This window comes from Triturus cristatus, chromosome 6 (assembly GCF_964204655.1).
Source record: "Triturus cristatus chromosome 6, aTriCri1.1, whole genome shotgun sequence".
Classification (NCBI taxonomy): Eukaryota; Metazoa; Chordata; class Amphibia; order Caudata; family Salamandridae; genus Triturus; species Triturus cristatus.
The window spans coordinates 1,214,608,975-1,214,635,161 of NC_140589.1; the positions used below are offsets into that span (position 1 = coordinate 1,214,608,975).

Genomic DNA, 26,187 nt, shown 5'->3' on the forward strand with positions numbered 1-26,187 from the left:
TATCTCTATCTCTATCTCTATCTCTATCTCTATCTCTATCTCTATCTCTATCTCTATCTCTATCTCTATCTCTATCTCTATCTCTATCTCTATCTCTATCTCTATCTCTATCTCTATCTCTATCTCTATCTCTATCTCTATCTCTATCTCTATCTCTATCTCTATCTCTATCTCTATCTCTATCTCTATCTCTATCTCTATCTCTATCTCTATCTCTATCTCTATCTCTATCTCTATCTCTATCTCTATCTCTATCTCTATCTCTATCTCTATCTCTCTCTATATCTCTCTCTATATCTCTCTCTATATCTATATCTCTCTCTATATCTATATCTCTCTCTATATCTATATCTCTCTCTATATCTATATCTATCTCTCTATCTCAGCGCTTTCACATGCATGTGCCTCCAGGATGGCTCTCGACTTGGCTTGCACGGTGGTCCCACGGAGTGGGCTTGAGCTTTTCTCGCTATGGCTTCGCTGTTGTAGCCTTTTGGTGCCAACTGGTGCTGTTCCTCACCTTTTGTTTCTCTCTATTTTGTTTCTCTGTTTTTTTTGCGCACTGTTCCCATGCTCTCCTCAGTTTTGTTGTGATGGCTCCGCGTTGTGGCGCAGAAAAGTTCTCTGGAGCAAACTGACGTCAGCGTGCCGGGTGGGGCTTATGTGACCTCGCTGACGTCATGCCCGAGGAGGACGTCTGGGCAGAGTCGCGTGGTACCACCCCCCGGCGGGCAGAGATGCTGGGCAAGTAAGTTTTCCGGGTCCAGTCTCACGCCTGGGGATAATTCTACGTTAAGGAATCTGCGGCTAATATCGTCTCTACCAGATACATCGTTACCAAAGGTAAGTAACTTGTACTTCCTGATCATATTCAGGATTCCCTCAAAGATCTTCCGTTCAGTGGAGTGGATCTTTTTGACTGTCATGCAGATTCGTTGATCTCCCGTCTTTAGTCCGGCCTGTGATGACTCTTGTTGCCATGTTCTCGACGTTATTTTCCGTTACCCGCCCTGATGCACAGGTTGGGTTTTGGGACTGGTTACTGTTCATGGCTGGTTAGCCATTTCTCCGCTTATTCGACGCTGATGGTTGGCTGCTTCCTTTCTTTTCAGTCCTCTGACTGTGTGCTTAGCCCAAGAGGACACCCATACGGGTTTGCCTTACCCTATGTGGGGTATTTGATGGCATTCGGTTCTGCCGTTGTTTTTGTACGCTCCTATGGAGTCTTTGAGCAGAGCTCCTGCTCGAAATCCCTTGTCTCTTCCTACAGAATTCCTTGTATAACTTGCCTTATTGCAAGTTGGGTTGGTCTGTCTGTATGGCATCGGGATCTGGCGTGGGACCCGTGCCGTGTAGTGTCCATCTCGCACGTCTGGTGCACCACCTGGTTGTGGCAGTTCTTTTGCACACGGCACACTGTTTGCCGCTGTGCGGCCTGTTTCTTATTGCCGCTATGCGGCTTGCTTCTTGTTCCTTCTTGGTGCACCTGCACCTTCTAGTTGGTCCTCCAAGCTACTGGTTTAGCAAAGGTTGTCTGTCATACGTGGTCCTAAAGCAGTGTCCTTGATCCCTGCTTTTGGTGGCCGCTTATCCTATAGCAGTGTCCTTAATCCCTGCTTTTTCCATATGGGGATTTCCAAGCTTTGCTTGGGTTCATGCTGTTAACTCTCCGAGGGGTGTCTTTTCCTTGGATGTTCACTCCTTCCATTCGGGGACCTTTACGTCTGGCCTCACCTTTGCCAGGGTAGTGCCTCGTTTTTCTCCCACTCTGTCTTGCGGGGGGACTCTTGTTGGGTCACATTTTCATTGTTTTAACATTTACCCTCCTGCTCTGGCTCCCATCGGTGCTCTTACCCGATGGGTTCGTGCAGGCTCTCTCCTTCGTACAGTGTCCGTGGGTCTGGCCCGGTCTACTTATTCCGCCAGTTCTTAAGGTGTCTGACTGCCTGGAGCCCTTTTTGGGCCGCTGCCTTCTTGCAGTTGGGTGCCACTGTGCTGCTCTGCTGCACTACACGAAGTCCTTGCATCCTTCGTATTGCTCCAGGGTCCACACAACGTGCTTGGGTTCCTTCCTGTCTTCGCTCTGGTTGGTAACGCCCCATGGCTGGTAATATGCCTTCACATATTATGGCACCATCGCCTGGTGTTGGCGTGTCTTCTACTTTCGTGCTACCGGCATCTTGCGCCATAAATTGGCATTTTACCGCTTATATTGCTCCTGTCTTACTGGTACCGGTTTCCACTGAGCTCCTTTTCGCTGTTGTGCATACTAGACCGGTATGCAAGGTCTCTGTCCTCCGAGCTGCCACCTCTCACAACTTGGCTGCCATCGCTTCCTTCTGCAAAGCTTGCCATATCTGGGATATGGTTTCTTCTCCATGCTGGTGCTTTCTGGGAAAGGGACAACCTATTGCCTCTACTGGCCCACGTGCCTTTGCGGGTACAGGTTCCTCAGTGTTCTTCCACACTGTTTTCTTGGTCGACCGGTACTTGTTTAGGCTTCTGTCGCCACTTCAGATCCTGGAGATCTTTCCCACTCTGGGTGGGTTCATCTCCCTCTTTCAAGTCATTAACTTTCACTTCGCAACGGCCATTCTGGCTCTGGGCTTCTTTCTCTCAACCCACTTTCCATAAATGGGTTCTTTCCTGCTGTTCGTGACATCTCCTATTGCCTTTGCCTCCCACTGCTTCTGCTCCCTTTAGAGCGTCAAGCTCTGGGGGTTACCTGCGCTCTGTCCTCATTATGGTGTTAAGTCACCTTATGGACCACTAAGTTCTTTCTAGAACTTCATGGGATTCAGTCGCAGACCCGCCTCCTCTGTGGGTATGGCTTTGGTATCTATTCTAAGTTAAGGAATCTGCGGCTAGACGTCTCTATCAGATGTACAAGTTACTTATCTTTGGTAACGATGTATCTGGTAGAGACATAGTCTAGCCGCAGATTCCTTAACGCCTCCCCGTCCTCCCCGCTCTGCGAGGACCTTTTCAGGTTGGGGCCTTCTATTCTCGCCTCCCTTACGGTGGCTTGCCCTTTTGCAGAGTGTCATACTCTCTTCGCTCTAACACAGACTGCACCCCTTCTCAAAAGTGGGCGGTGTGTTAATACTTTGTGTGTTCTTCCAAGCCATCAGCCTGGATTATACGGTGTGGAATCTGTTTCCGGGTTGTTCCCACAGTCCCTCATTCCCCTTCTCCATTGCCTTGGGGTTGTTTCCACCCCGGCGCCCTTTTACTTCAGATCTATTGGCTCTGTACATTTATGGGTCTTTGATTTAGGTTCCAATGTCTCTTTCTGGTGACATCTTATGGTGAACTTTCATTACTCTTCTGTTCCACACTTGTTCACCATCACGTTTTCCTTTCTGGATGCGGTGTTCTATTCTCTGCCAGGCTGTTTTCCACATCCTTGTCTTCCTTTAACGTGGAATGTACCTTCGCTTGTGCAAGGTGGCTTTTCAGAGCTCTGCCCTGTCTCACCTATCCTTTCTTCATCATTTTTGCACTGTTTCCATTTTCTCACAGTTTTTTGGTGATGGCTCCGCGTTCTAAAACAGGAACGTTTCTCCGCCGAAAACTGACGTCATCGCGCCGGGAGGGGAATATATGGCTCCGTTGACGTCACATCTGTGGATGACGTCAGGGCGGAGCCATGCGGCGCCGCTCCCCGGCGCTCAGAGGTGCTGCTGCGGAAAGTTTTCCGGATCCAGTCTGACGCCTGGGGATATTATAAGTTAAGGAATCTGCGGCTAGACTATGTCTCTACCAGATACCTTGTTACCAAAGGTAAGTAACTCGTACTTTTACTCCATCATACTAAGTTTGGAGGCATAAAATAAGCTGACACCTACAGAGAAATGCACTGTCAATTGATGTATTATTTTTATTATTTATTTTTTAGAAGTTGTCTCTAGGGAGTCATCTGTCCGCTAGTGCCGTAGCCAAATAGTGTTTGACTTCACGGGTCAAAGAGAAGGAATTGCTTGACTGAGCAGCAATGCTTGGCTTAGACAGTCTGCATTTTCTGGCCATCCCTCCAAACATTCTTAACTCATATTTTGTTTATTGGGTAGGTGAGTGTGAGAAAGTGCCATCTTTCTTGCATGGTATGCCCCCACTTTTTGCTGAATTGCTGAATGTACTTCGATTGAGTGTACCCTGGGTTCCTGCCAATCAGGTGCCCAGGGCCTATGTTCCTTCCTTAAACCACACAAACTCCAAATTGGCAAACTCTAGCCACATGTCAGCCCCTAGTAAATGGTACCCTAGGTACCCAGGGCCTTGTGACCAGGGAAGGCCTCTAAGGGCTGCAGCACTCATTGTGCCACCCTCAGAGGCCCTGTACCCTTACACACACACTGCCCTTGCAGGCTGAGTGTCTGGGTGCAGGACAAAACAAAGAGTCGACATGGCACATATCACTGTGTACCATGCCCATCACCTACACTGCCAAGGCATATGTCAGCCACCCCTCTAGCTGGGTGCATTACGCCTATGGTGTGGGCACAGGAGCAGGAGCCCTGTGCCCCTACAGTACCCGGGTCCATTCCTGGGCACTGTAAGTGCAGTGCTGTCATTTAAGAATACATGGTGCTGAGAGCTTGTCAAACACGAGCTCCACAGCACCATATTGGCAACACTGAAGCCTGGAAAGTTTGGTATCAAACTTCTCAGCACATTGAACCCACACTGATGCCAGTGTAGGATTTAATGTACTAAGCACCCCATAGGGCATCTTAGAAGATGCCCCCTTACAGCTAACTTACAATCCACGTCTGCTCTGAGGCTGCCCAGGCTGCCACACAGCAGACACGTTGCTGGACCCCTGGGTGGGAGAGCCCCTGCTCTCCCGGGCCTGCAACAATGCACATCCTGGGTGAGGTGAGAAATCTCCTCCCCCAGGATGAGCAAAGGGAAGCTTCAAAGGCATGCCGCCATTTGGAGTTTCCCCAGGCCACTGCAACCCCCCACTCTGGCGGGAAGCTTGGCCGGAAACCCCATACAAGGACAGGGGATGTGCCAGCCTGCCCACCCCACCCCTCAGGTGGGGGAGGCGAGGTGAAGCACATCTCCGGGCTCTCGCCATCTTGAAGATGGGAGGCCCTACCCTATCAGGATTAGGCTACTGCCCCCCTCCCACAGGAGAGAGGCAGGATAGGGGGTGTACCCACCCCAGGACAAGGACCCATTGGTCCCTGGCCTTCACCTACCTGTAACACCCCTAAATCTAGTATTTAGGGGCACCCTGAACCTTCCTTCCTTAGATTCCAGATAGAAAACGACAAGAAGAGCAAGAAGAACAAAGACCTGCCCTGCAGCTGCTAAAAAGAGAAGAAGACACCAACTGCTTTGGCCCCAGCCCTACCGGCCTGTCGACTCTCGAACCTGCACCAGCGCGGCATCCCTCGTGGCCAGCAACCTCACCAACCCCGGAGGACCTGGCTACCTTTTAGCTCTAAGCCCCTGGGACTCCCACGAGTAGAGGCTCTACTCAAGAAACCTATTTGCTATCCCTGGCACCAGCCCGGGACCGCGGACCCAACACACTCTGCACCAGCCAAGCCTGGCCAGTGCCGGAGTGGACAAAGACCCAGAGGACGACCCCACGGTGACTGTGACCCAGAGTCCGGCACCCAAGGACTCCCCTCGACATCCCGGAAGAAGCCTGCAGCCTCAGAACTAAGTGCCACCCCAGCCGCGATCAACCAGAGGGTAAGATTCCCGACGTCAAAAGGCACCCCTGCACCCGGCGCCCTGCGACCCCCTGTGCCCAATCCCGGGGTACCCACCTAACCTACAACTACCCAAGTTACCTCTCGAAGTGGTGGTGGCACCTGAAACATCCTCGTCCCCGAGCCTGCAGCCTCTTTCCAAACCGGAACATTCCCATTGATTTCCATTGAGCGCCCTAAGGCTCAAAAGCACCCTGCACCCAGCCGCCCGAGTGGCCCTGGCAGTGCCCTCTCTACACTAACCTACTTCCCCACTTGCCCTGAGTAAGTGACCAGGAGCCCAGCTCCCACAGCCGCGTGGCTTGCCAGACAGCAGCCACCAACCAAGGCCCCCCCTATCCCTCATAGGATAACATTGGGCCCAACTCTCTCTGCACCCGGCCGTCCTGAAACCGCTGAGGGTGAACCAACTGTACCTACCTGACACTGGGGGACCCCTGAGTCCATGCCCGGAATTTCAACACTACCAGTCGAGTACTTACCCTTAAACCGCTAACTTCATTTTCCTCATAGGGTAACATTGACTGGCTTTTTCTTCAAAAATCTTCTAAGTGTGAACTTTTCAAAACTGCAAAAATTCACCAAAAATCAGCCAAGTGACAAAAACGAATTTACTCACCTGCTCCTAGGTGAGCTCCCAGTGCTGGATCTTGGTGCCCAGCCCTGACTCTGAAAATTGTTCACAACTATACTTACCTCTAACTCATTTTTCTCCCATAGGAAACCATTGTCTGCTTTTCTGTGAAATTTCTTCTAAGTGTCTACTTTTGCAAATTTGAAATATTCTTTTAAAATCGTACCATTTCTGCAAATGAAATTACTTACCTGCTTTTGATAAGGACCCCAGTCCTGGGTCTAGGCACCCAGTCCTGGATTACTAAAGTAACGATAAAGTACTCTACCTGCAATTTGAATTTCTTGCCATAGAGATCCATTGAATGTTTTCTGTGAAATATTTTCTAAGTGCTAACTTTTGAAATAGCTAAATATTATTTAAAAATCATTACAGTTATTAAGTCGACTTTCATCACTTGATTCTGAATACTGACCCCAGGCTGGTTCTAGGAGCCAGACCTGGAATTCCAAAAGTAATCTGAAAAGTAATTTATTACAAATAACCTGAATTTACCATTGAGCTCAATGCATTATGTTTAGGAAATAGGATTGTTTATTGCAACCAACTGTGACTGTTTACACAAATTGATTGCTTAAAACAAAAGTATTTATATTCAACCTCTCATTCTGAGAAAGTATATTTTTACCCCCTTTGTGGTTCTAAAAATAAAACAAGCATATATTTTATATATACAAACCATTGGCCTAGAGTTCAGTTATTGAGTGTGTGAAACCATTTGCTGACTGAGTGTGTACAATAAATGCTTTACACTGTCCTCTGGTACTGCCTTACTGCTCGACCAAGCTACCACTTTTGAGAGTAAGGTCATACCTAACTTTGACCTCTATCAGCCTCTGGGGGACTGTGGACTCTGTACACCCTGTACCTATTAGGGAACAGTATATACAGAGCCACTTTCTCACAGTGAGGAAATAGCAGAATGAAACATTCAGGAAAAGCACAAGTTGTATGCTTCTGGTGTCTCTGTGGTACAATATATCTTCCTTCAGATGTCTTATCGTGTGTGCTCATTACATCTAGAATGTCTCTTTTCAAATGGATGGACTCTTGATTAGTAAGATTCTACCTGCTTTTTCTTTGAGATCCTCAGTGATGATCAGCTTCTTCTTGGAGTACTAAGCTGCTCAGAGATGCTTGCATGCCTTGTATATCCTTTTACAGGAGTCTACAGATCCATATGGCTGTTTACCTTGACCTAAGTGGTTTTCCATGGCTAATATCAAGCAGGACTGTAGAGAGCTTTATGTAAAACAAAGATAGTACAGTTTTTTAAACTAATATAATAGAAATATGATGTTTTATTCGGTTTTACTCCCAGATGATCGGTAAAGGAAGAGTAAGGTGGAAGAGAATCATTGTGTTATCAGGGTTATATGCGCAGAAGGGCACTATTCTTCAAAAAATGTTGCAAGGCGTATAAATTAATTTGTAGATGCTTTTTGTGTTTACAGCTGAAAATGTGGTGTAAACTACAGTAACCAGCTTCATTTTTTTATATTCCAAATAGTTTTTATAAAGAAGAATCACTGGCACCAGAACCTTTTGTTGGTACTCCCAGCACCAATGCATCACAAAGAATGTCACGGTATGTCCTGTTTTTGTGATGCTATCTATTTGCTAATTCAATTTTTGCTTTTTCTTTCTATTCAATTCAGTAACTGAGAATCTATCCTCCATTGTATCTTAAATATTGAACTAAAATGGATCTTCCCTTTTTTTTCCTTGACGTATTAAAGATTGGGAACGTTCCAGTTCAAAATTTGTAATTTCTGATGGAGACATCTATTTGCACATTCTTGACCTTATGAATACCCGCAGACACCAGACTGGATCTGGAGAAATTTCAACACACTTCCGTCGTGCGCCAGTAGATGGTGTTATGCGACTCTGCATTGATCCGTTCCTACAGGGTGTGATGGAGGAGCTATTACATATACATTATCTCCGCAGGCTGATGTAAATTCCTTTCTTTCGGTGCCTTCGCGGGTCTAGGCTCATTCTCTTGCGTTTTTTTTGTCCAAATTTTTCCAGTGTGCAAGAGACAAGTTAAAACCTAAATTGACAGTGTTCAACCCGCATAAAGATTGGCATAAGTAGATGTTGATGACTGACTCTCATGAGGTAGGTCTGTGGGGTCTCGGCTCCAAACATGACTTGGCACCCTGTGTCCAATGCGCAAACATGAACCTCAAGGCCATCCACAGCTGCAGAGTCATGCTAGACATCATGAACACTGAAAGAATTTGAAGAGAGCATGATCTCGGTTAAAGTCAAGAGTGTTGACATGCTCCAGAGGCTGCCCTCAACAACTGCTGTTCATTGAAGAGTGTGGACTTGAGGCAATTTAAAAAAAAAAAAAGTCGATCCAGTCACTGCGCCACTTTGTTCCACCACTCGTACCACGTGGAGTTGTGCTGTGATCTGGCCACCTTCAAGCCGTGAGCTCTGACTCAGACTCCCACATTGCTTCCATTGCACCCAGATTTCCATGGTCTACAGCGACTCTACAACAGATCAGGGAATTTAATGAGGCAATGGACTGCATATTTGGTGCCTGAACCAGATGTCTCTTGAATGCCTTTAGGCCCTGTGGATCTGAGGTGGCCTCAAGTCGGTCCAGCACTGGCGGATCTGTCCCTGATGCAGACTTTGCCACTCAACCTCATCCAAAAGTCTGCCCTGACTTCCTGCTTGACACCTTGTACCACAAGTTTTATGGCACCAGGACCCACTTCTCAACCCCAGGCTTCGATGTCAGCACAGACAGCACTGACGCCTAAGGTGGAGCGGATAGTATTATCACAAGCAGAAGCAATCCCAGAGTGACTTCCACAGATGCTTCACAGAATCTGTTCTTAATCACTATTATCCGGAGTTGCTTCAACATTGCTTACGTGAATATGACAGGGATGACAATCAATCACATCTCTGATGCTGAAAACCTAATTTATGACCTGCAGGACACTAGTGACCTCGATACCTCGCCGGACCCTGGCCTCCACTCGTGTCTACCTGCTATGGGCACAGAAGAGTCTGCCTCTTTTGCTGCAGTAATTAGGGCACCTACAATTTTAGATCTAACTCTTCTCTCAACAAAAGTCAAAACTAATGTTCCCAATTAAGTTCTGCACCCAGGACTAACGAGTCAGGCACCGCTACTACCATTTAATAAGGCATTGACCGATATACTGCTGTGCATCTGTTCGAAACCAGGATCTTTTGGCTGACAGTTAACATACTTTCAAAGATGGTATAGGCCTGCTACGGAGGACACCGCCTTTCTAACACCCTCTCTCACTCGAGAGCTTACTGGTGCAAGCCTCCACTAGCCATTTGAAACCCAACGTGGTTCCAAACACCCTGCCAGAAAGGCATTTCAAGCGCATGCATGGAGGTCAGCCTTGCATTAAGGTCTGTTAACACCAGCTGTCTCCTGCAGAGGTTCTCATGTGTTGTGGCACATGTAGGTGTACATCTTGCCTGAAGTTCGGCCAAATTTGCAATGTCTCCAAGATGTCCAAGATGCTGCCTGGACATGATCAACTGTTTGGGTAGTGCAGTTGCAAATAGCGTAGCACTTAGGCGCCAAACTTGAATCCGCTCCACTGACGTTTCCTGTCACGTCCAGCAATCTGTGATGGACATGCCATTTGATGTCGCCTGTCTCTGGAGACAAAGTAGATTCTGCACTGTAGCGCTTCAAGGACATCAAGATGACAGCACATTCTCTTGGCTTGCATAGCCTGTGCAGCAGTTCCCCCACCAGTTGCGCCCCTTTCAAGGCTTCGTAAGAGGGTATCCAAAAATGGAAATCCCAAACCATCCTCAGCAACAAGAGATCTCCCAAGCCTCGCAAGGTAGAGGCCAGGCAGCTGGCTGCCAACATCCAGGCTCACCACAGGAGCAGTGTACTACCCAATCCCCTCCTCCTTCACCAGTTGCAAAAGTGCTTTAATTTGCCCTTGGCCACACAAAACTAACCGGGGAGTGAGCATCACAGCTGACTAATGGGAGCTACAGATTGTGGAGAATGGTTACTCCCCACCTTTCTGTGACCCCCCCCCCCCCCCCCGCATATGACTCTCTCGCTGGAGACCCCCCCCAACGTTCTGTTGGCTGAGGGAGCCATTGAGATGGTCCTGGCATGAGAGATCAGGACTAGCCGTTGCCTCATCTTAGATCTTTGTCCTCTGAACTTCTTAATTCAGAAGGACAAGATCTGATCGAGACTACTAGCTGCAGATTACTTCACGTAGAAATATCCCCAGGCGTGAGACTGGATCCGGAAACTTTTGCCACAGCATCCCTGCGTGCCGGGGGCGGGGTGACATCACACGACTCTGCCCAGGCGTCGTCTGCGTACGTGACGTCAGCGAGGTCACATAAGACCCGCCCCGGCACGCCTACGTCAGTTTTTGTTCCTTTTCCGCGTGCAACGCGGATCCGTTCCTTGCTGCAGACTTGTTTCAGACCCCCCTGTCTTCCATTCTTTTTTGGTGGGAGCAGTGTGCGAATGCCTTCAGGCTTTTAAACTTGCACGTTTTGTGGGCGTCTTATGTCGGCGACGGACCCTCACCTCATTTGCATGTGGTGTTTGGGGGAGGATCACGGAACCTCTTATTGCGCAGCGTGAGCGCTGCATGAAACTTCTCTCGGCGCGTCTCTCCAGGTCGACGTCCTCCTCTCGGTCTGCTTCGGCGGACGGCTTCAGGTCCGGCCATGGTCGTTGTCCTCGCCTTTCTCTGATGTCACGTGAGCGTCGCACCCGGTGGGTAAGTGTCACAGTTCGTCCCGGGGGGCTGGTTCTCGGCCTACCAGGGGCGTGGACTCTCCGCGGTTGATGCGGCCCCGCGTATCGTCCTATCCACTGTTTCCTGGTGTTGGGGCATCGAGAGTCCAGATGGAGACTTAAACGGCGGCTTTGCAGGCCTCGCTGGCGTCTCCTCCTCCTTCCCCTCCTGAGGTGTCGGCGGATCCCTCGCCTCGCCCGGATAGTGACCACAATGCCCTTTCACTATAACTTTCTTATGACTTGTTTTGTAAGTCCCAGGAATGTGTCAAGAACATCAGCTCGGCGCCACTGACCATTAAAAATAACTTTCGAAATATAAAGTGGCCAAACCGCGATTAAGCTCTGGGCAGGATATACCAAGTCTTTGTGGATTTTTGTCAATCATACGGACCAACTAATCTCGGTATGTCTAAATTTGTTCCAACACATTCAGATTTATTTTATATTTTAAAACCTATTTTCAGGAATTATGCCAAGAAACTGTTAGACAGGAACACATTTTGCCCATGATTTACCAAAGAATGCAGAGGCGAAATCGGGTCTGATCAAAGCTATTAGAAAGGGCGATATATCTGGAAAGGCTAGAAAGGCCTATAAGTCTATTTTGAGGGAAAGTCGGAAAAATTGGGATGAGTCACAGTGGGTCAAACTAACGGATACACTGCAAAGAAGGGAGACGCAGTCTTTATGGGGAATCATCTCCTTTGGAAGCTGGTCTTGTCAACCCCATCCTAAGTCATTTGTGCTGGCAGAGCAATGGGTAGCTGACTTCCGTAGTCTCTTCAAAGAAAGGGATTTCTGCATATATGCCTGCAATGAGCAGAACCTAACTTTGCCAGGAACACAGTTAGCATGCCCTAAGCCTTCCAAACGCTTATTCTCGCTTAAAGAAATTGTGTCCGCTATTTAACAGATGCAACGGATAAACGCACCCAGCCATGATAGTATACTAGGTAATCTGAAAGAGACACGTTAGTGATAGGTTCCTTACCTTAGAATATCCCCACGCGTCAGACTGGATCCGGAAAGTTTTTTCGTTAGCAGTACCCCTGCGTGTCCGTCGCTGGCGTCGTATGCGCCGAGATGACGTCACAGAGACTAATTACGCGCCACCCATGCACGCTGACGTCAGATTTTCCTTTTTCCGTGCCAGTAAGCGTTGATCCGGTTAGAGCACGTACCTTAGTCACTTTTTGAGACTTTTTGTTTGAGTTTGGTGTCGTAGGGATGCCTGGTTTTAAGTCTTGTGGGGCCTGCCGGCACAATATGTCGGTGGTGAACCCTCACGACGTCTGTCTCTACTGCCTGGAGAGCGACCACGACTCCTTGGCCTGCATGGACTGTTTGGCCATGGCCCCGAAGGCCTTGAGGGAGCGGCGCTGGAAGCTGTTTGAGGTCCGGCACACATCCCCGTGCCGTTCGCGGTCCAGGGACCGCTTGCTGGGCCACCATCGTCGCTCCTCGGGCTCCAAGTCTTCACCCTCGGATTTGGGTAAGAGACGTCCCAAAAAGAAGTCGAAGAAGCGTTATCGCTCTCTGACGTCCCCCCCGTTGATCCCCCGGATGCAGACGAGGGGGACAGGGGTTCTGCCCCTGCGGCTCCTTCGGAGCCTGGGAGTCCCGCGGCCTACCCACCTTACCCAGGTCCGTTGGGGACTCCCGCTCAGGTGCAAGACTTTCTTGCCACCTTGGACCACCGGTTTAGGCCTCGGGCTCCCGCCGGCGTGCCCTTGGGCCCGCGGTCCCGTGTCTGGATCCTGTTGGGCCGTCGGCGGCTCCGGCGCCGCTGGATCCTGCGCCGCTGGATCCTGCGCCACTGGCTCCGGCCACGGCACCACAAGGTCCCGTGCTGCCGGCGCCGCCCTCGGCTCCACCTCCGGCACCACAGTGGGTACCATTTGTCCCGCCCCTGCCCAGGTTCTCGGACACTTGTGTCCCTACCTGGGATCCACAGTGGGACACTGCGCCGGTTCGGCCCCGTCAGGCGCTGTTCCCGGCGCAGTTTGTTCCTTCCCCGGTCCCTGCCCTGCCGCCGCAGCCTGTCCTGCATGCGGCAGAGGTGGAGGATGACTGGGAGGGGTCCGAGGACCCGCTTGCTTGTCAGTGTGACTCTGAGCAGAAGTGGGCAGATGAGTTGAAGGAGGCCGGCGGCCTCGATCTCTCCTCTGACCCGGGGTTTGCCTCTCCTCCGCCTACCATGGAGGAGGGTGCCTCGTACACGATGGTGCTTCGTCAGGCCACTGAGGCCCTCCACCTTGATCTCCCTACGGTGGCCCTGAAGACTAATCTCCTCATTGAGGTGCTCCAGACGGCGTCCACTTTGTTGGAGCCCCTGCTGCCATTTAACGACGCCTTCACTGACTTCTTGCTGGGCACTTGGTCGTGGCCAGCCACAGGGGCCCCGGTGGATAAGAATGTCACCAGGCGTCATCGCCCGGTGCCGGGTGACCCTGCCTTTCTGACCACTCATCCTACGCCCGAGAGCTTGGTCATCCAAGCTTCGACGTCCCAGAGTTCCTTTCCCACGGCTCCGCCGGATAAGGACTCTAAGAAGCTGGAGCAGATCGGCAAGCGATTGTTCCCTTCGGACAGATTAGGGCTGCTGTCAGTGAACACCGCCTGCCTCTTGAGCCGCTATTCCCACGCGGTGTGGGATGCCGTGTCACAGGTGTTGCCTCAGTGTCCTGAAGAGGCCTAATCTGTGCTATCTCTAGCTGTTGCCGAGGGTAAGGATGCTGCTAGGTTCGCCATTCGGTGTGGTTTGGACACCGCGGACTCCCTAGGTAGAGCCATTTCTACGACTGTGGCGCTTCGTCGCCATGCCTGGTTGAGATCTACCGGGTTCTAGCCAGATGTACAAAGCTCACTCATGAACATGCTCTTTGATGGCACCCGCCTGTTTGGCGATAAGGCCGAAAGTGCGCTGGAGCGTTTTAAGGACTCGTGGGCTATGGCCAAGTCCTTAGGTCTTTCCACCAAAAGCCCAGCCACTCCTGGTTTTCGTTCCTTTCGTGGCAACGGCAGGGGCGCCCAGGCGCATTCCTTCAGCAAGCCTGTGCAGACCATACCGCAGCGCGGACGCGGCTTCCGCAGGGGCGGGTCTGGGAATCAGCGTGGGGGTCAGTTCACCTCCGCCCGCTGCTTCTGCCTCCAAACCTTCCTAATCCGAGCTTTGCGGAGCACCCCATGCCAGTGGGTGGCAGGATCCGCCATCACCTCTTCCACTGGCACGCTATCACATCAGACACGTGGGTGCTGCAGATCATCCGCATGGGTTACTCCCTTCCATTTCAGTCCACCCCTCCAGCCATGCCACCTCAGCTTCACCGCATGTCGGGGGATCACTTGGCGACTCTCCAGCAGGAAGTTACTACCCTCTTGGCCAAGGGAGTAGGGAGTAGGGAGTGGTTGTTATTCCCACTACTTTCTGGTCCCCAAGAAGGACAAAGGGGGGTCTGCGTCCTATCTTGGACCTCCATAACATCAAGCGCTTCCTCCGGAAGAAGAAGTTCAAAATGCTGACTCTGGCTCAGGTCTTGGCTGCCCTGGAACCTTCAGAGAGAGAACAGGCCCCACTGTCTACACTGAACTGATATCGTTAAGCCCAAGGGTGGGTCAAATTAGATGGAAATAGGCCCCGGGCCGGGGCAGGCTCAAAGATATCAAGAGAGCAAGGAAAATAAAAGAAACATATTTTATTTAAACAACAATATTGTGATAATGGTCTTAGCCAAGAGGATAGACATTCTAATAAGCCGTTATTTATAGCTATAAATGCACAGTCCCACACAGAGACACAAACAAACACACTCTCATTCAAACAACACGTTCATATTTATGACAAAACAAATGCAAATTAGACACTTTATATATACAATTATTATCCGCACATTAAAAGTTGCATCCAGTTCGAAATGGGCTAATACAGTCCCATTTGGTGGGAATAGATAAGTTCTTTCAATGAGCCCACAAGGGCAGGAGCCAACGCACGTTTCGGTGTAAACTACACCTTCATCAGGGCAACGACGATGTAAGGTGTGTGGGACAACACAGAACGGGTCTATAGTGAAATCATAAACAAGGGTGAGAAACACAAAAAACAAAACATCATCAAAATTTACAGATTGTACTAAAAAGAAACATTAGACATTATAATCAGTAGGTTAATGTACAACAAAACATACATATGTACATATTTTCTTCTCTTCCTTTCTTTACACAATTAGAGTCCAAAACAGCCCGAGGCTAGGGTGATATTTGGGTAACAGAGTCAAACTAATAGGAGGCTAAAGGTAAAGGAGAACGGGGTGCACCCTGCGAGATAGGATCTATTCATATGAGAACAAGTTTACATGCCAGGAAATAGGTATACACCCATAGTGAGAAATGAAATGGGAATAGGAGCGTGCAAAAGATGTCAGCCAATACGGTAAGACAGAGAATGCAAGTGAGAAAAACCGCAAAAAATAAATACATTTATTATTATTATTATGTATAGACAAAGGTCGGAAGGAGAGATATATAGGTGATTATCAGAAGGAAGCAATACCTTTCAATCCACAGTACTATTTGCAAATCGGCTCTTCAAAGCGATATAGAAGAGACAAAAGCTAAGCGACAAGGGGGACACATGTGTTCTGTAAAGAAAAAGAATGAACAGAACATCAGCAAAAAACATGCAATAATGAGACCGACCCTGGGGGTCAATAGGAACGATGTAGGCAGACATAGAGTATACAGAAATACCGGGTCGCAAATAAAGAACAGTATGCAATATGAAGAAGGCTTACCAAGGGGATAGTTAAATCGGCTATGTTCCTAGATCAAAAGGTGGTTAAAGAGCTAGAGTCAAGGGGCCAACCACAATCGGCCTGTCAGTTGTGGGCCCCAAACTATGTGAGTCCAGCCCAGAGGGTATTTCTGAGGGAGAAAAGAGAAAAACAATAAATCCAAGAGAAGTCAGCTAAGGACGCAGAATGCATGTTATACCTGAGGCTAAGGGATAAGAATACTGCGTTAGTCCCACCTATGGCAGGCCGTCCAATCGGGTGGTACGTGAACAGTCCACAAACAGATTCTTGAGAACACGGCAGATAGGGGGGGGGGATGCAGCAGATATCAGGTTCGTCAATAGGATGAATAATCTGAAAAGGGAAACGGACAATCTGTTTCAGAGATTCTATACAAGCGGATGCCAAGTTAGTAATAAGCACAAAGTGCCAGCTGGCGTCCAAAAGACACAGAAGGGTCCCAAATGGGGTGTGTCTAAGATAGAAAAAATCGCCGGTTTTACAACAAGCCCAAACTGAAATGAGGCTAACACAAATAAATAAACAGGGGAGGGATAAGTGGGTCCAAAGGACTGCCAGTGTACTCAGGACCGCAACGGAGCAGACTGGGAGAGGACAACGGAGAGTCTTACCGTTGACGAACACGGAGCTCAGACGGAAACCGGGTCCAGCAGGATGAATGCGGCAGTATCAAGTCCAGATGGCGCAAATGACATGGGCCGAACAGTCCAGAGTTTAAATAGAACCCAACCAGATTAAGAGCCGGAGAAGAATTAGTCTCGCGGGAGTCCCAGGAGTAAAGAAATAAACGAAGGGCTGCGGGAGCAGTACTGGGAAGGCCGATAAAAGGGGCGGCCATTTTAGAAAGGGAAGAAATCACAGCAGTATAGCGGACGTAACTAGGTCTGGAGATCAGATCTAGTACTGTGAATAAACCAAGCAAAAGGATAATCAAAAACGAGTAAATGGAGCTATATAGGCCAGCTCAAATTACAGTAGAGTATCAGGATTTAGACAATATATCTAAAGGGGGGGTGAAGGGGGGGGGGGAAGAGGGGAGAACCTCTTTCAGATAAGAAGGCCCAAGCAAAACAAAACAAAAGGTAAGTCTACATCGCAGTAGAAAAAATGATAGAGTAAAAGAATATATATAAATTTATTCGAGTAAACAGAAATAGGCAGCCGGGCAGATAGAGGGTCCCGGAATATAGGCTCAAGTAATGGCATTTTCCCAAGGGCAGGTCTCGTTGAGACCCTGGGCAACAGAATCAAGGTAATGTATCCAAAAAACCTCCCTCTTCTTTCTGAGAGTAGTGGGGTCCTTACCCGCCGGGGTACGTATTTTTTCTCGTGAACTAGACTCATTTTCTGAGTACCTTCTTAAGAGAAAAACGGACAAGCTCAAAAAAGACATCAGATTGTTCTCTCAGGAACGAGCCTATCCATTTTTAACTCCTAACTTCTATACCAACACAGAAGGAACCTACTCCAGTTATCCCAACAACCCTAGTAATGCACGATGGAACAATAAACGGGTTGTCACGTTCTCCGATACTACGGACTCTGAGAGCGATGAACCTACCAACTATAACCCTAACTATAATCAGGCATACCAATCTAGGCAAGAAAATTTCGACAATACCACTCCGTCGAACCATTTTTTAGGGAACCGCAGAGGCAACTTTCGCCCCAGGAATCGGACCCCAGACAGAGGGGATTCCGTCAGGATCCAATACAGCCTCAGATGTACATCCAAACGAGGCATCAACAATATTGGAAAACATAAATAACATCCCTGTGTTTAACTTATCACAAAAAAACATCAATCCTGAGACCTCTAAATTGTTATCTAGAGGGTTGTCCTTTGTTCCATCGGCCAACTTCAACAAATTTGAATTAATCAAGGACCTCCATTCCTTCTTTCGGAAAATAAGACTTAAAAAATATTTTCAGAACAGGCCCCCCATTGACAACCTCGACAATCTATCTGGACTTCGACCCCCCTCGGAATTCACCCCATCTCTGGACTCTCTGGGCCCAGAAGTCCATATTTTTGAGAAGGCAGTTTCGACTAAGATCCAACAGATCGTAAGATATGTTCCCAAACCATCCCCCAATCTCCACAAAGAAGAGAACGAGGCCCTCCTTAAATTGAGAGACGATAAACAATTGACCATCAAACCTTGTGACAAGGGTGGTGGAATTGTCATTTTTGACACCCCCACCTACATCAACAAAATGAACAACCTTTTGTCAGTTACCCAACATTACAAACATATTACCACCAATCCTGAACCAGCTCTCAAACAACGCATTTTGAATATTGTACGTAGAGCTGTGGAGGATGGGTATTTGTGCACTAAGGAAGCTGAGTTCCTTACCCCCCTTTACACCCGATTACCTATCATTTATGGGGTGCCCAAGACCCACAAAAACGTGTCGGACCCCCCCCCCTAAGACCCATTGTCTCCACCATTGGGGCGGCCACTGAGCCCCTCTCCAAATATGTAGACCAGTTTTTAAAACCGTTGGTCGGCAAACTGGAATTCTATGTAAAAGACACTGGCCATTTCATCGCCAAAATTGAGAACTTGGACTACCATAGCGACAGGGAGATTCTGGTTACTATGGATGTCGAATCCTTATACACGAATATCCCGCAAGAAGGAGCCTTATCTGCCATTCAAGAAATCTTAAACTCAGAACCTGACATCACCAACACCCCTTTCATTCTTCAATGTCTGAAAATCATACTGGGTGAAAATTACTTTGAATTCAACAACGATTTCTATCAACAAACTCAGGGAGTCAGCATGGGGGCAGCATGTGCCCCTAGTGTGGCTTGTCTATACATGGGGAAATTCGAAAGAACCAATATTTTCAACGAGATCGCCCCTTTTTCGAAAATATCTACGCTTGGTCACGCTTCATAGATGATATTTTCTTCATCTGGAAGGGTGACCAGACTTCCCTTGATGAATTTGTTCAATGGATTAACCTAGCTGATGATAATCTGACATTCACTGTGCATTCTAGCAGTAACAGGATTGAATTTCTTGATGTGTGGGTAGAGCACAAAAATAATCATCTTCTTGTCTCCCTATACACCAAGCCCACCGCTAGGAATACGTTGCTCCAATTTGACAGCTACCATCCCCGCTGCCAAAGAGAGGGTATTCCATTCAGCCAATTTCTCCGACTTCGAAGAAATTGTACTGAGACCAAGGATTTCCTTTACCAGGCTGACATCCTGAAAACCAAACTTTTGAATAGGGGTTATCCCCCTAGATTGGTGAAAAACTCCTTCAAGAGAGCCAGGTACTATAACCGTGACACTATGTTCCAACAAAAAGAAGAGAAGGTCACAGATCGATTGGTTTGTGTTACCCGGCATTCAAACATCAACCATAAAATCCGCCAGACCATTAATTCCCTCTGGTATCTCCTTAACATTGATGATAATGACCGATTATCCAAACCTCTCTTCGCATTTAGAAGGAACAAAAATCTCAGGAACCACCTTGTTCGTGGTAAACTACCTGAACTCCCTTGTCCACTTCGCCAAATATCCATCACTGGCCTCCCCCCCGTCATGGGTAACCACCGTTGTGGATCCTGTCAAGCATGTCCCAACTCCTTGGTCAGACAAACCCTCAACATCAACAAACGAACCATCAAATTGACGGAAATGACAAACTGTCGAACCGCTAATGTGGTTTATGCTATCTCCTGTCCTTGTGACCTTATTTATGTTGGAGAAACAGGCAGGGAATGCCGCCTGAGGATTGGTGAACACAAGTCTAACATCCGTCTGAAGAAAACAGGGGCTCCTCTAGTACCCCACTGGACTAGCTCGGGCCACTCAGAACTAGACCTTAAATGGGTCATTTTGGAAAAAATACGTACCCCGGCGGGTAAGGACCCCACTACTCTCAGAAAGAAGAGGGAGGTTTTTTGGATATATTACCTTGATTCTGTTGCCCAGGGTCTCAACGAGACCTGCCCTTGGGAAAATGCCATTACTTGAGCCTATATTCCGGGACCCTCTATCTGCCCGGCTGCCTATTTCTGTTTACTCGAATAAATTTATATATATTCTTTTACTCTATCATTTTTTCTACTGCGATGTAGACTTACCTTTTGTTTTGTTTTGCTTGGGCCTTCTTATCTGAAAGAGGTTCTCCCCTCTTTTCCCCCCCCCCCTTCACCCCCCCTTTAGATATATTGTCTAAATCCTGATACTCTACTGTAATTTGAGCTGGCCTATATAGCTCCATTTACTCGTTTTTGATTATCCTTTTGCTTGGTTTATTCACAGTACTAGATCTGATCTCCAGACCTAGTTACGTCCGCTATACTGCTGTGATTTCTTCCCTTTCTAAAATGGCCGCCCCTTTTATCGGCCTTCCCAGTACTGCTCCCGCAGCCCTTCGTTTATTTCTTTACTCCTGGGACTCCCGCGAGACTAATTCTTCTCCGGCTCTTAATCTGGTTGGGTTCTATTTAAACTCTGGACTGTTCGGCCCATGTCATTTGCGCCATCTGGACTTGATACTGCCGCATTCATCCTGCTGGACCCGGTTTCCGTCTGAGCTCCGTGTTCGTCAACGGTAAGACTCTCCGTTGTCCTCTCCCAGTCTGCTCCGTTGCGGTCCTGAGTACACTGGCAGTCCTTTGGACCCACTTATCCCTCCCCTGTTTATTTATTTGTGTTAGCCTCATTTCAGTTTAGGCTTGTTGTAAAACCGGCGATTTTTTCTATCTTAGACACACCCCATTTGGGACCCTTCTGTGTCTTTTGGACGCCAGCTGGCACTTTGTGCTTATTACTAACTTGGCATCCGCTTGTATAGAATCTCTGAAACAGATTGTCCGTTTCCCTTTTCAGATTATTCATCCTATTGACGAACCTGATATCTGCTGCATCCCCCCCCCCTATCTGCCGTGTTCTCAAGAATCTGTATGTGGACTGTTCACGTACCACCCGATTGGACGGCCTGCCATAGGTGGGACTAACGCAGTATTCTTATCCCTTAGCCTCAGGTATAACATGCATTCTGCGTCCTTAGCTGACTTCTTGGATTTATTGTTTTTCTCTTTTCTCCCTCAGAAATACCCTCTGGGCTGGACTCACATAGTTTGGGGCCCACAACTGACAGGCCGATTGTGGTTGGCCCCTTGACTCTAGCTCTTTAACCACCTTTTGATCTAGGAACATAGCCGATTTAACTATCCCCTTGGTAAGCCTTCTTCATATTGCATACTGTTCTTTATTTGCGACCCGGTATTTCTGTATACTCTGTCTGCCTACATCGTTCCTATTGACCCCCAGGGTCGGTCTCATTATTGCATGTTTTTTGCTGATGTTCTGTTCATTCTTTTTCTTTACAGAACACATGTGTCCCCCTTGTCGCTTAGCTTTTGTCTCTTCTATATCGCTTTGAAGAGCCGATTTGCAAATAGTACTGTGGATTGAAAGGTATTGCTTCCTTCTGATAATCACCTATATATCTCTCCTTCCGACCTTTGTCTATACATAATAATAATAATAAATGTATTTATTTTTTGCGGTTTTTCTCACTTGCATTCTCTGTCTTACCGTATTGGCTGACATCTTTTGCACGCTCCTATTCCCATTTCATTTCTCACTATGGGTGTATACCTATTTCCTGGCATGTAAACTTGTTCTCATATGAATAGATCCTATCTCGCAGGGTGCACCCCGTTCTCCTTTACCTTTAGCCTCCTATTAGTTTGACTCTGTTACCCAAATATCACCCTAGCCTCGGGCTGTTTTGGACTCTAATTGTGTAAAGAAAGGAAGAGAAGAAAATATGTACATATGTATGTTTTGTTGTACATTAACCTACTGATTATAATGTCTAATGTTTCTTTTTAGTACAATCTGTAAATTTTGATGATGTTTTGTTTTTTGTGTTTCTCACCCTTGTTTATGATTTCACTATAGACCCGTTCTGTGTTGTCCCACACACCTTACATCGTCGTTGCCCTGATGAAGGTGTAGTTTACACCGAAACGTGCGTTGGCTCCTGCCCTTGTGGGCTCATTGAAAGAACTTATCTATTCCCACCAAATGGGACTGTATTAGCCCATTTCGAACTGGATGCAACTTTTAATGTGCGGATAATAATTGTATATATAAAGTGTCTAATTTGCATTTGTTTTGTCATAAATATGAACGTGTTGTTTGAATGAGAGTGTGTTTGTTTGTGTCTCTGTGTGGGACTGTGCATTTATAGCTATAAATAACGGCTTATTAGAATGTCTATCCTCTTGGCTAAGACCATTATCACAATATTGTTGTTTAAATAAAATATGTTTCTTTTATTTTCCTTGCTCTCTTGATATCTTTGAGCCTGCCCCGGCCCGGGGCCTATTTCCATCTAATTTGACCCACCCTTGGGCTTAACGATATCAGTTCAGTGTAGACAGTGGGGCCTGTTCTCTCTCTGAAGGTTTCCGTTGTTCCCTCTTCCCCTGTCTACCCATCCTACCCCTAGGGACCCCCCTTCTTATGAATAGTTTCTTGGCTGCCCTGGACCCTGCAGACTGGATTGTAGCGTTGGACTTGCAGGACGCATATTTTCACATGCCCGTCCTGCCGGCCCACCGGCGTTACCTGCGGTTCACGGTAGGCCACGGGGATTTTCAATTTGCTGTGCTCCCCTTCGGCTCGCCCCACACAGTCGTCTCCCACCTTCAGACTATGGCCGATCTACTGCATTTGCTGGTTTTCCATCAACGTGCCGAAGTCCCTCTCAGCAGCTCCCCTTCATGGGAGTGGTTCTGGATTCGACGCGGTTTCAGGTTTATCCTCCCGAGCAGCGAGTCCGGGATATTCAGGCTATGATTCCGATCCGGGTTTCAGTCAGGATGACCCTCCGGCTCCTGGGCCTGCTGGCCTCCTGAATCCTGCTTGTGCAACATGCCAGATGGCATATGCGGGCTCTGTAGTGGGAATTGAAGTTCCAGTGGGCGCCGCATCAGGGCACCCTGTCCGATCATGTCCAGATCTCGGAGGGCACTGCACAACAATTGCAGTGGTGGCTCACGAATCGCGATTGGGTCAATGGCAGATCCCTCTAGCCTTCCCCAACCGGAGCACACAGTGGTGACAGATGCGTCCCTCCTAGGATGGGGAGGCCACTTTGGGAGAGGCGGAGATCAGAGGACTCTGGTCTCTGGCAGAGTCCTGGCTCCTTATCAGCCTTTTGGAGCTGTGGGTGACTTGCACTGAAGGCACTCCTTCCCTCTGTCCGGGGAGGTGTGGTGCAGGTGTTCACGGACAACACCACCGCCATGTGGTATTGCAACAAACAGAGCGGGGTGGGGTCCTGGACTCTGTCAGGAGGCTCTACGCCTCTGGACATGGCTGGAACGTCACGGCATTTCCATAACGGTTCAACACTTGGCAGGTTCTCTGAACGCCAGTGCGGACAAACTCAGGCGCCGTTATCAAAGGTTATCTTTCGGCCATCTCTGCTCTTCAAGTCCCCGGTTGTTAACCCTTTTACTGAAAGGCATTACGCACACGTTTCCTCCCGTGCCTTTCGTAATGCCTCAATGGGATTTAAATCTTGTCTTGACCTATCTGATGTGCGCTCCTTTGGAGCTCCTTCATACCTGTCATTTACGCCTTCTCACACTCAAGACGGCTTTCCTGGTAGCTATCACCTCTGCCAGAAGAGTGAGTGAGCTCCAGGCTCTTTCTTCTAAACCTCCCCTCCTTTCTGTTCATCCGGACAAGGTGGTTTTAACGACCCGTCCTTCTTTTTTGCCAAAGGTTGTCACGCCCTTCCACATCGGTTAGACCATCACTTTGCCCACCTTCTTTCCGCATCCTTCAAAAGAAGAAGAGAGGCTCCACTGTTTGGACTCAAAACGTGTGCTCTCGTTCTATCTGAAGCGCACACAGCAGTTCCGGGTGGATGACCAACTCTTTGTTGGCTACATGGGCGCCAAAAAAGGTCGGGCCGTGCACAAACGAACCATCCCTCGGTGGGTCGTTCTGTGCATCAAAGCATGTTACTAGTTTGCCTAGAAAAAGCTTCCTGTGGGGTTGCGTGCCCATTCTACCAGGGCAACGGCCGCCACTGCTGCCTTGGGACGCGGCGTTCCCTTGCAGGATATTTGTCAGGCAGCTATGTGGGCCTCGCTGCACACGTTTACCAAGCATTATTGCCTTGACAGTCAAGTCCGGAGAGAGGGCTTCTTTGGCCGTTCTGTTCTCCGTGACTTTCTGGTGTAATCTTGTTCGCAGACCCACCATCGTGGTTGGTATTGCTGGGGTATCTACTCTAAGGTAAGGAATCAATCACTAACGTGTCTCTTTCAGATGCACAAGTTACTACTTTTGTAACGATATATCTGTAAGAGACATTAGTTAGTGATAGATTCCTTACCGCCCCACCCATCCTCCCCGTTCTGCGTACTGATTCTAGGGTTAAGGTCATCCCTTTCAGGGCCCTTCCATCTACCTCCATCGGTGGCCACGGTGTTAACGGATGCATCCACCTTAGGGTGGGGTGCGCATCTGGGGGACCTGGAGATCAAGGGTCTTTGGTCTCCAGAGGAAAGGTTGCTTCACATCAACCTTCTGGAATTGCGGGCGATTCGTTTGGCACTCAAGGCCTTCCTCCCTTCCCTTCGCGGTCAGTCTGTTCAAGTCCTAACGGACAACATTACCGCGATGTGGTATATCAACAAACAGGGAGGAGTGGGGTCTCTTTGTCTCTGCAGAGATGCACTGCGTCTATGGTCCTGGGCTCAGGACCATCAGATTTGTCTGATGGCAAATCATCTGGCCGGAGTTCTGAACGTTCGTGCGGACAGTCTTAGTCGGCAGTTCTCCGCCGACCACGAGTGGAGGCTTCATCCGGAGGTGGTTCGTCACGTCTTTCGGACGTGGGGAACTCCTCGGGTGGACCTGTTTGCCACTTTCAAGAACGCGCACTGCCCGTCTTTCTGCAGTCTCCAGTATCCGATGGAGGGGGCGTTGGGGGACGCGTTTCAGTTGAATTGGGATTCACAGTTCCTTTACGCGTTTCCTCCCATACCCTTGATTCCTCGGGTTCTGAGGAAGATTCGCCGAGACCGGGCCCATGTCATATTGGTCGCCCCGGATTGGCCAAGAAGGGTGTGGTACACAGATCTTCTCTACCTCTCCTCGTGCCCTCCGCTCCGTCTCCCTCTGAGGGCAGACCTCCTCTCTCAGTCGGAGGGGCAGGTTCTACACCCCCACTTCCAGAGCTTACACCGTCATGCCTGGAGATTGAACGGGGCAACCTGAATTCATTCTCTCTCCCGCCTGATGTGGTGGACGTTATTTTATCGGCCAGGCGACACTCCACCAAGTCTATTTACTCCTACAGGTGGTCTAAGTTTGTTAAATGGTGTGGAGAGAGGTCCATTGACCCTTTAAAAGCCCATCTTTCTAATGTTCTCCAGTTTGCTCTTTCCTTGGCTCAGCAGGGCTGTGCTGTGGCCACGGTCAAGGGCTATCTTTCGGCCTTATCGGCTTTTCTATGCCTTCCAGATCAACCGTCACTTTTTAAATCTCCGGTTGTTCTGAGGTTTATCAAGGGCCTTACAAACATGTTTCCTCCCACTCCCTTTGTAATGCCTCAGTGGGACCTTAATCTTGTTTTAACCTTTCTGATGGGGTCCCCATTTGAGCCTCTACATAGCTGTCCTTTGAGGCTGTTGTCCTTTAAGGTGGTCTTTCTTGTAGCCATAACCTCGGCAAGGAGGGTGAGTGAGCTTCAAGCTCTTAGTTCTAAACCCCCGTTTTTAACCTTGCATGCTGAAAGGATGGTTCTCAGGACCAGGGCTGCTTTCCTGCCAAAAGTTGTCACTCCTTTTCATTTGGGGCAGTCCATTACTCTCCCTGTTTTTTATCCGCCTCCTCATCCTTCCAAAGAGGAGGAAAGACTCCATCGCCTGGACCCGAAGAGGGCTGTGAGTTTTTATCTGGACAGACTAAAGACTTTCGTCTTGATGACCAACTCTTCATTGGCTACGTTGGTCGTTCAAAGGGTAAAGCGGTGCACAAGCGCACGCTATTGAGATGGATCATCCTTGCCATCAAGATCTGCTACACCCTGGCTGGTAAGACTCCTGAGGGCATTAGAGCTCATTCGACTAGAGCAAAGTCATCTACATCTGCTTTGGCCCGGGGTGTTCCTGTGGCAGATATTTGCAAGGCCGCGACTTGGGCCT

General features: G+C 48.6%; 1 protein-coding gene across 1 annotated transcript in view; it reads left to right on the forward strand.

Annotated features, from left to right (window-relative positions):
* AHCTF1 (AT-hook containing transcription factor 1) overlaps positions 1-26,187 on the forward strand; it is a 1,022,752-nt gene that overhangs the window by 414,425 nt on the left and 582,140 nt on the right. The window contains exon 26 of the mRNA XM_085612122.1: positions 7,874-7,951. Coding sequence (XP_085468248.1) covers positions 7,874-7,951 — 78 coding nt within the window. The remainder of the gene's footprint in view (positions 1-7,873; positions 7,952-26,187) is intronic.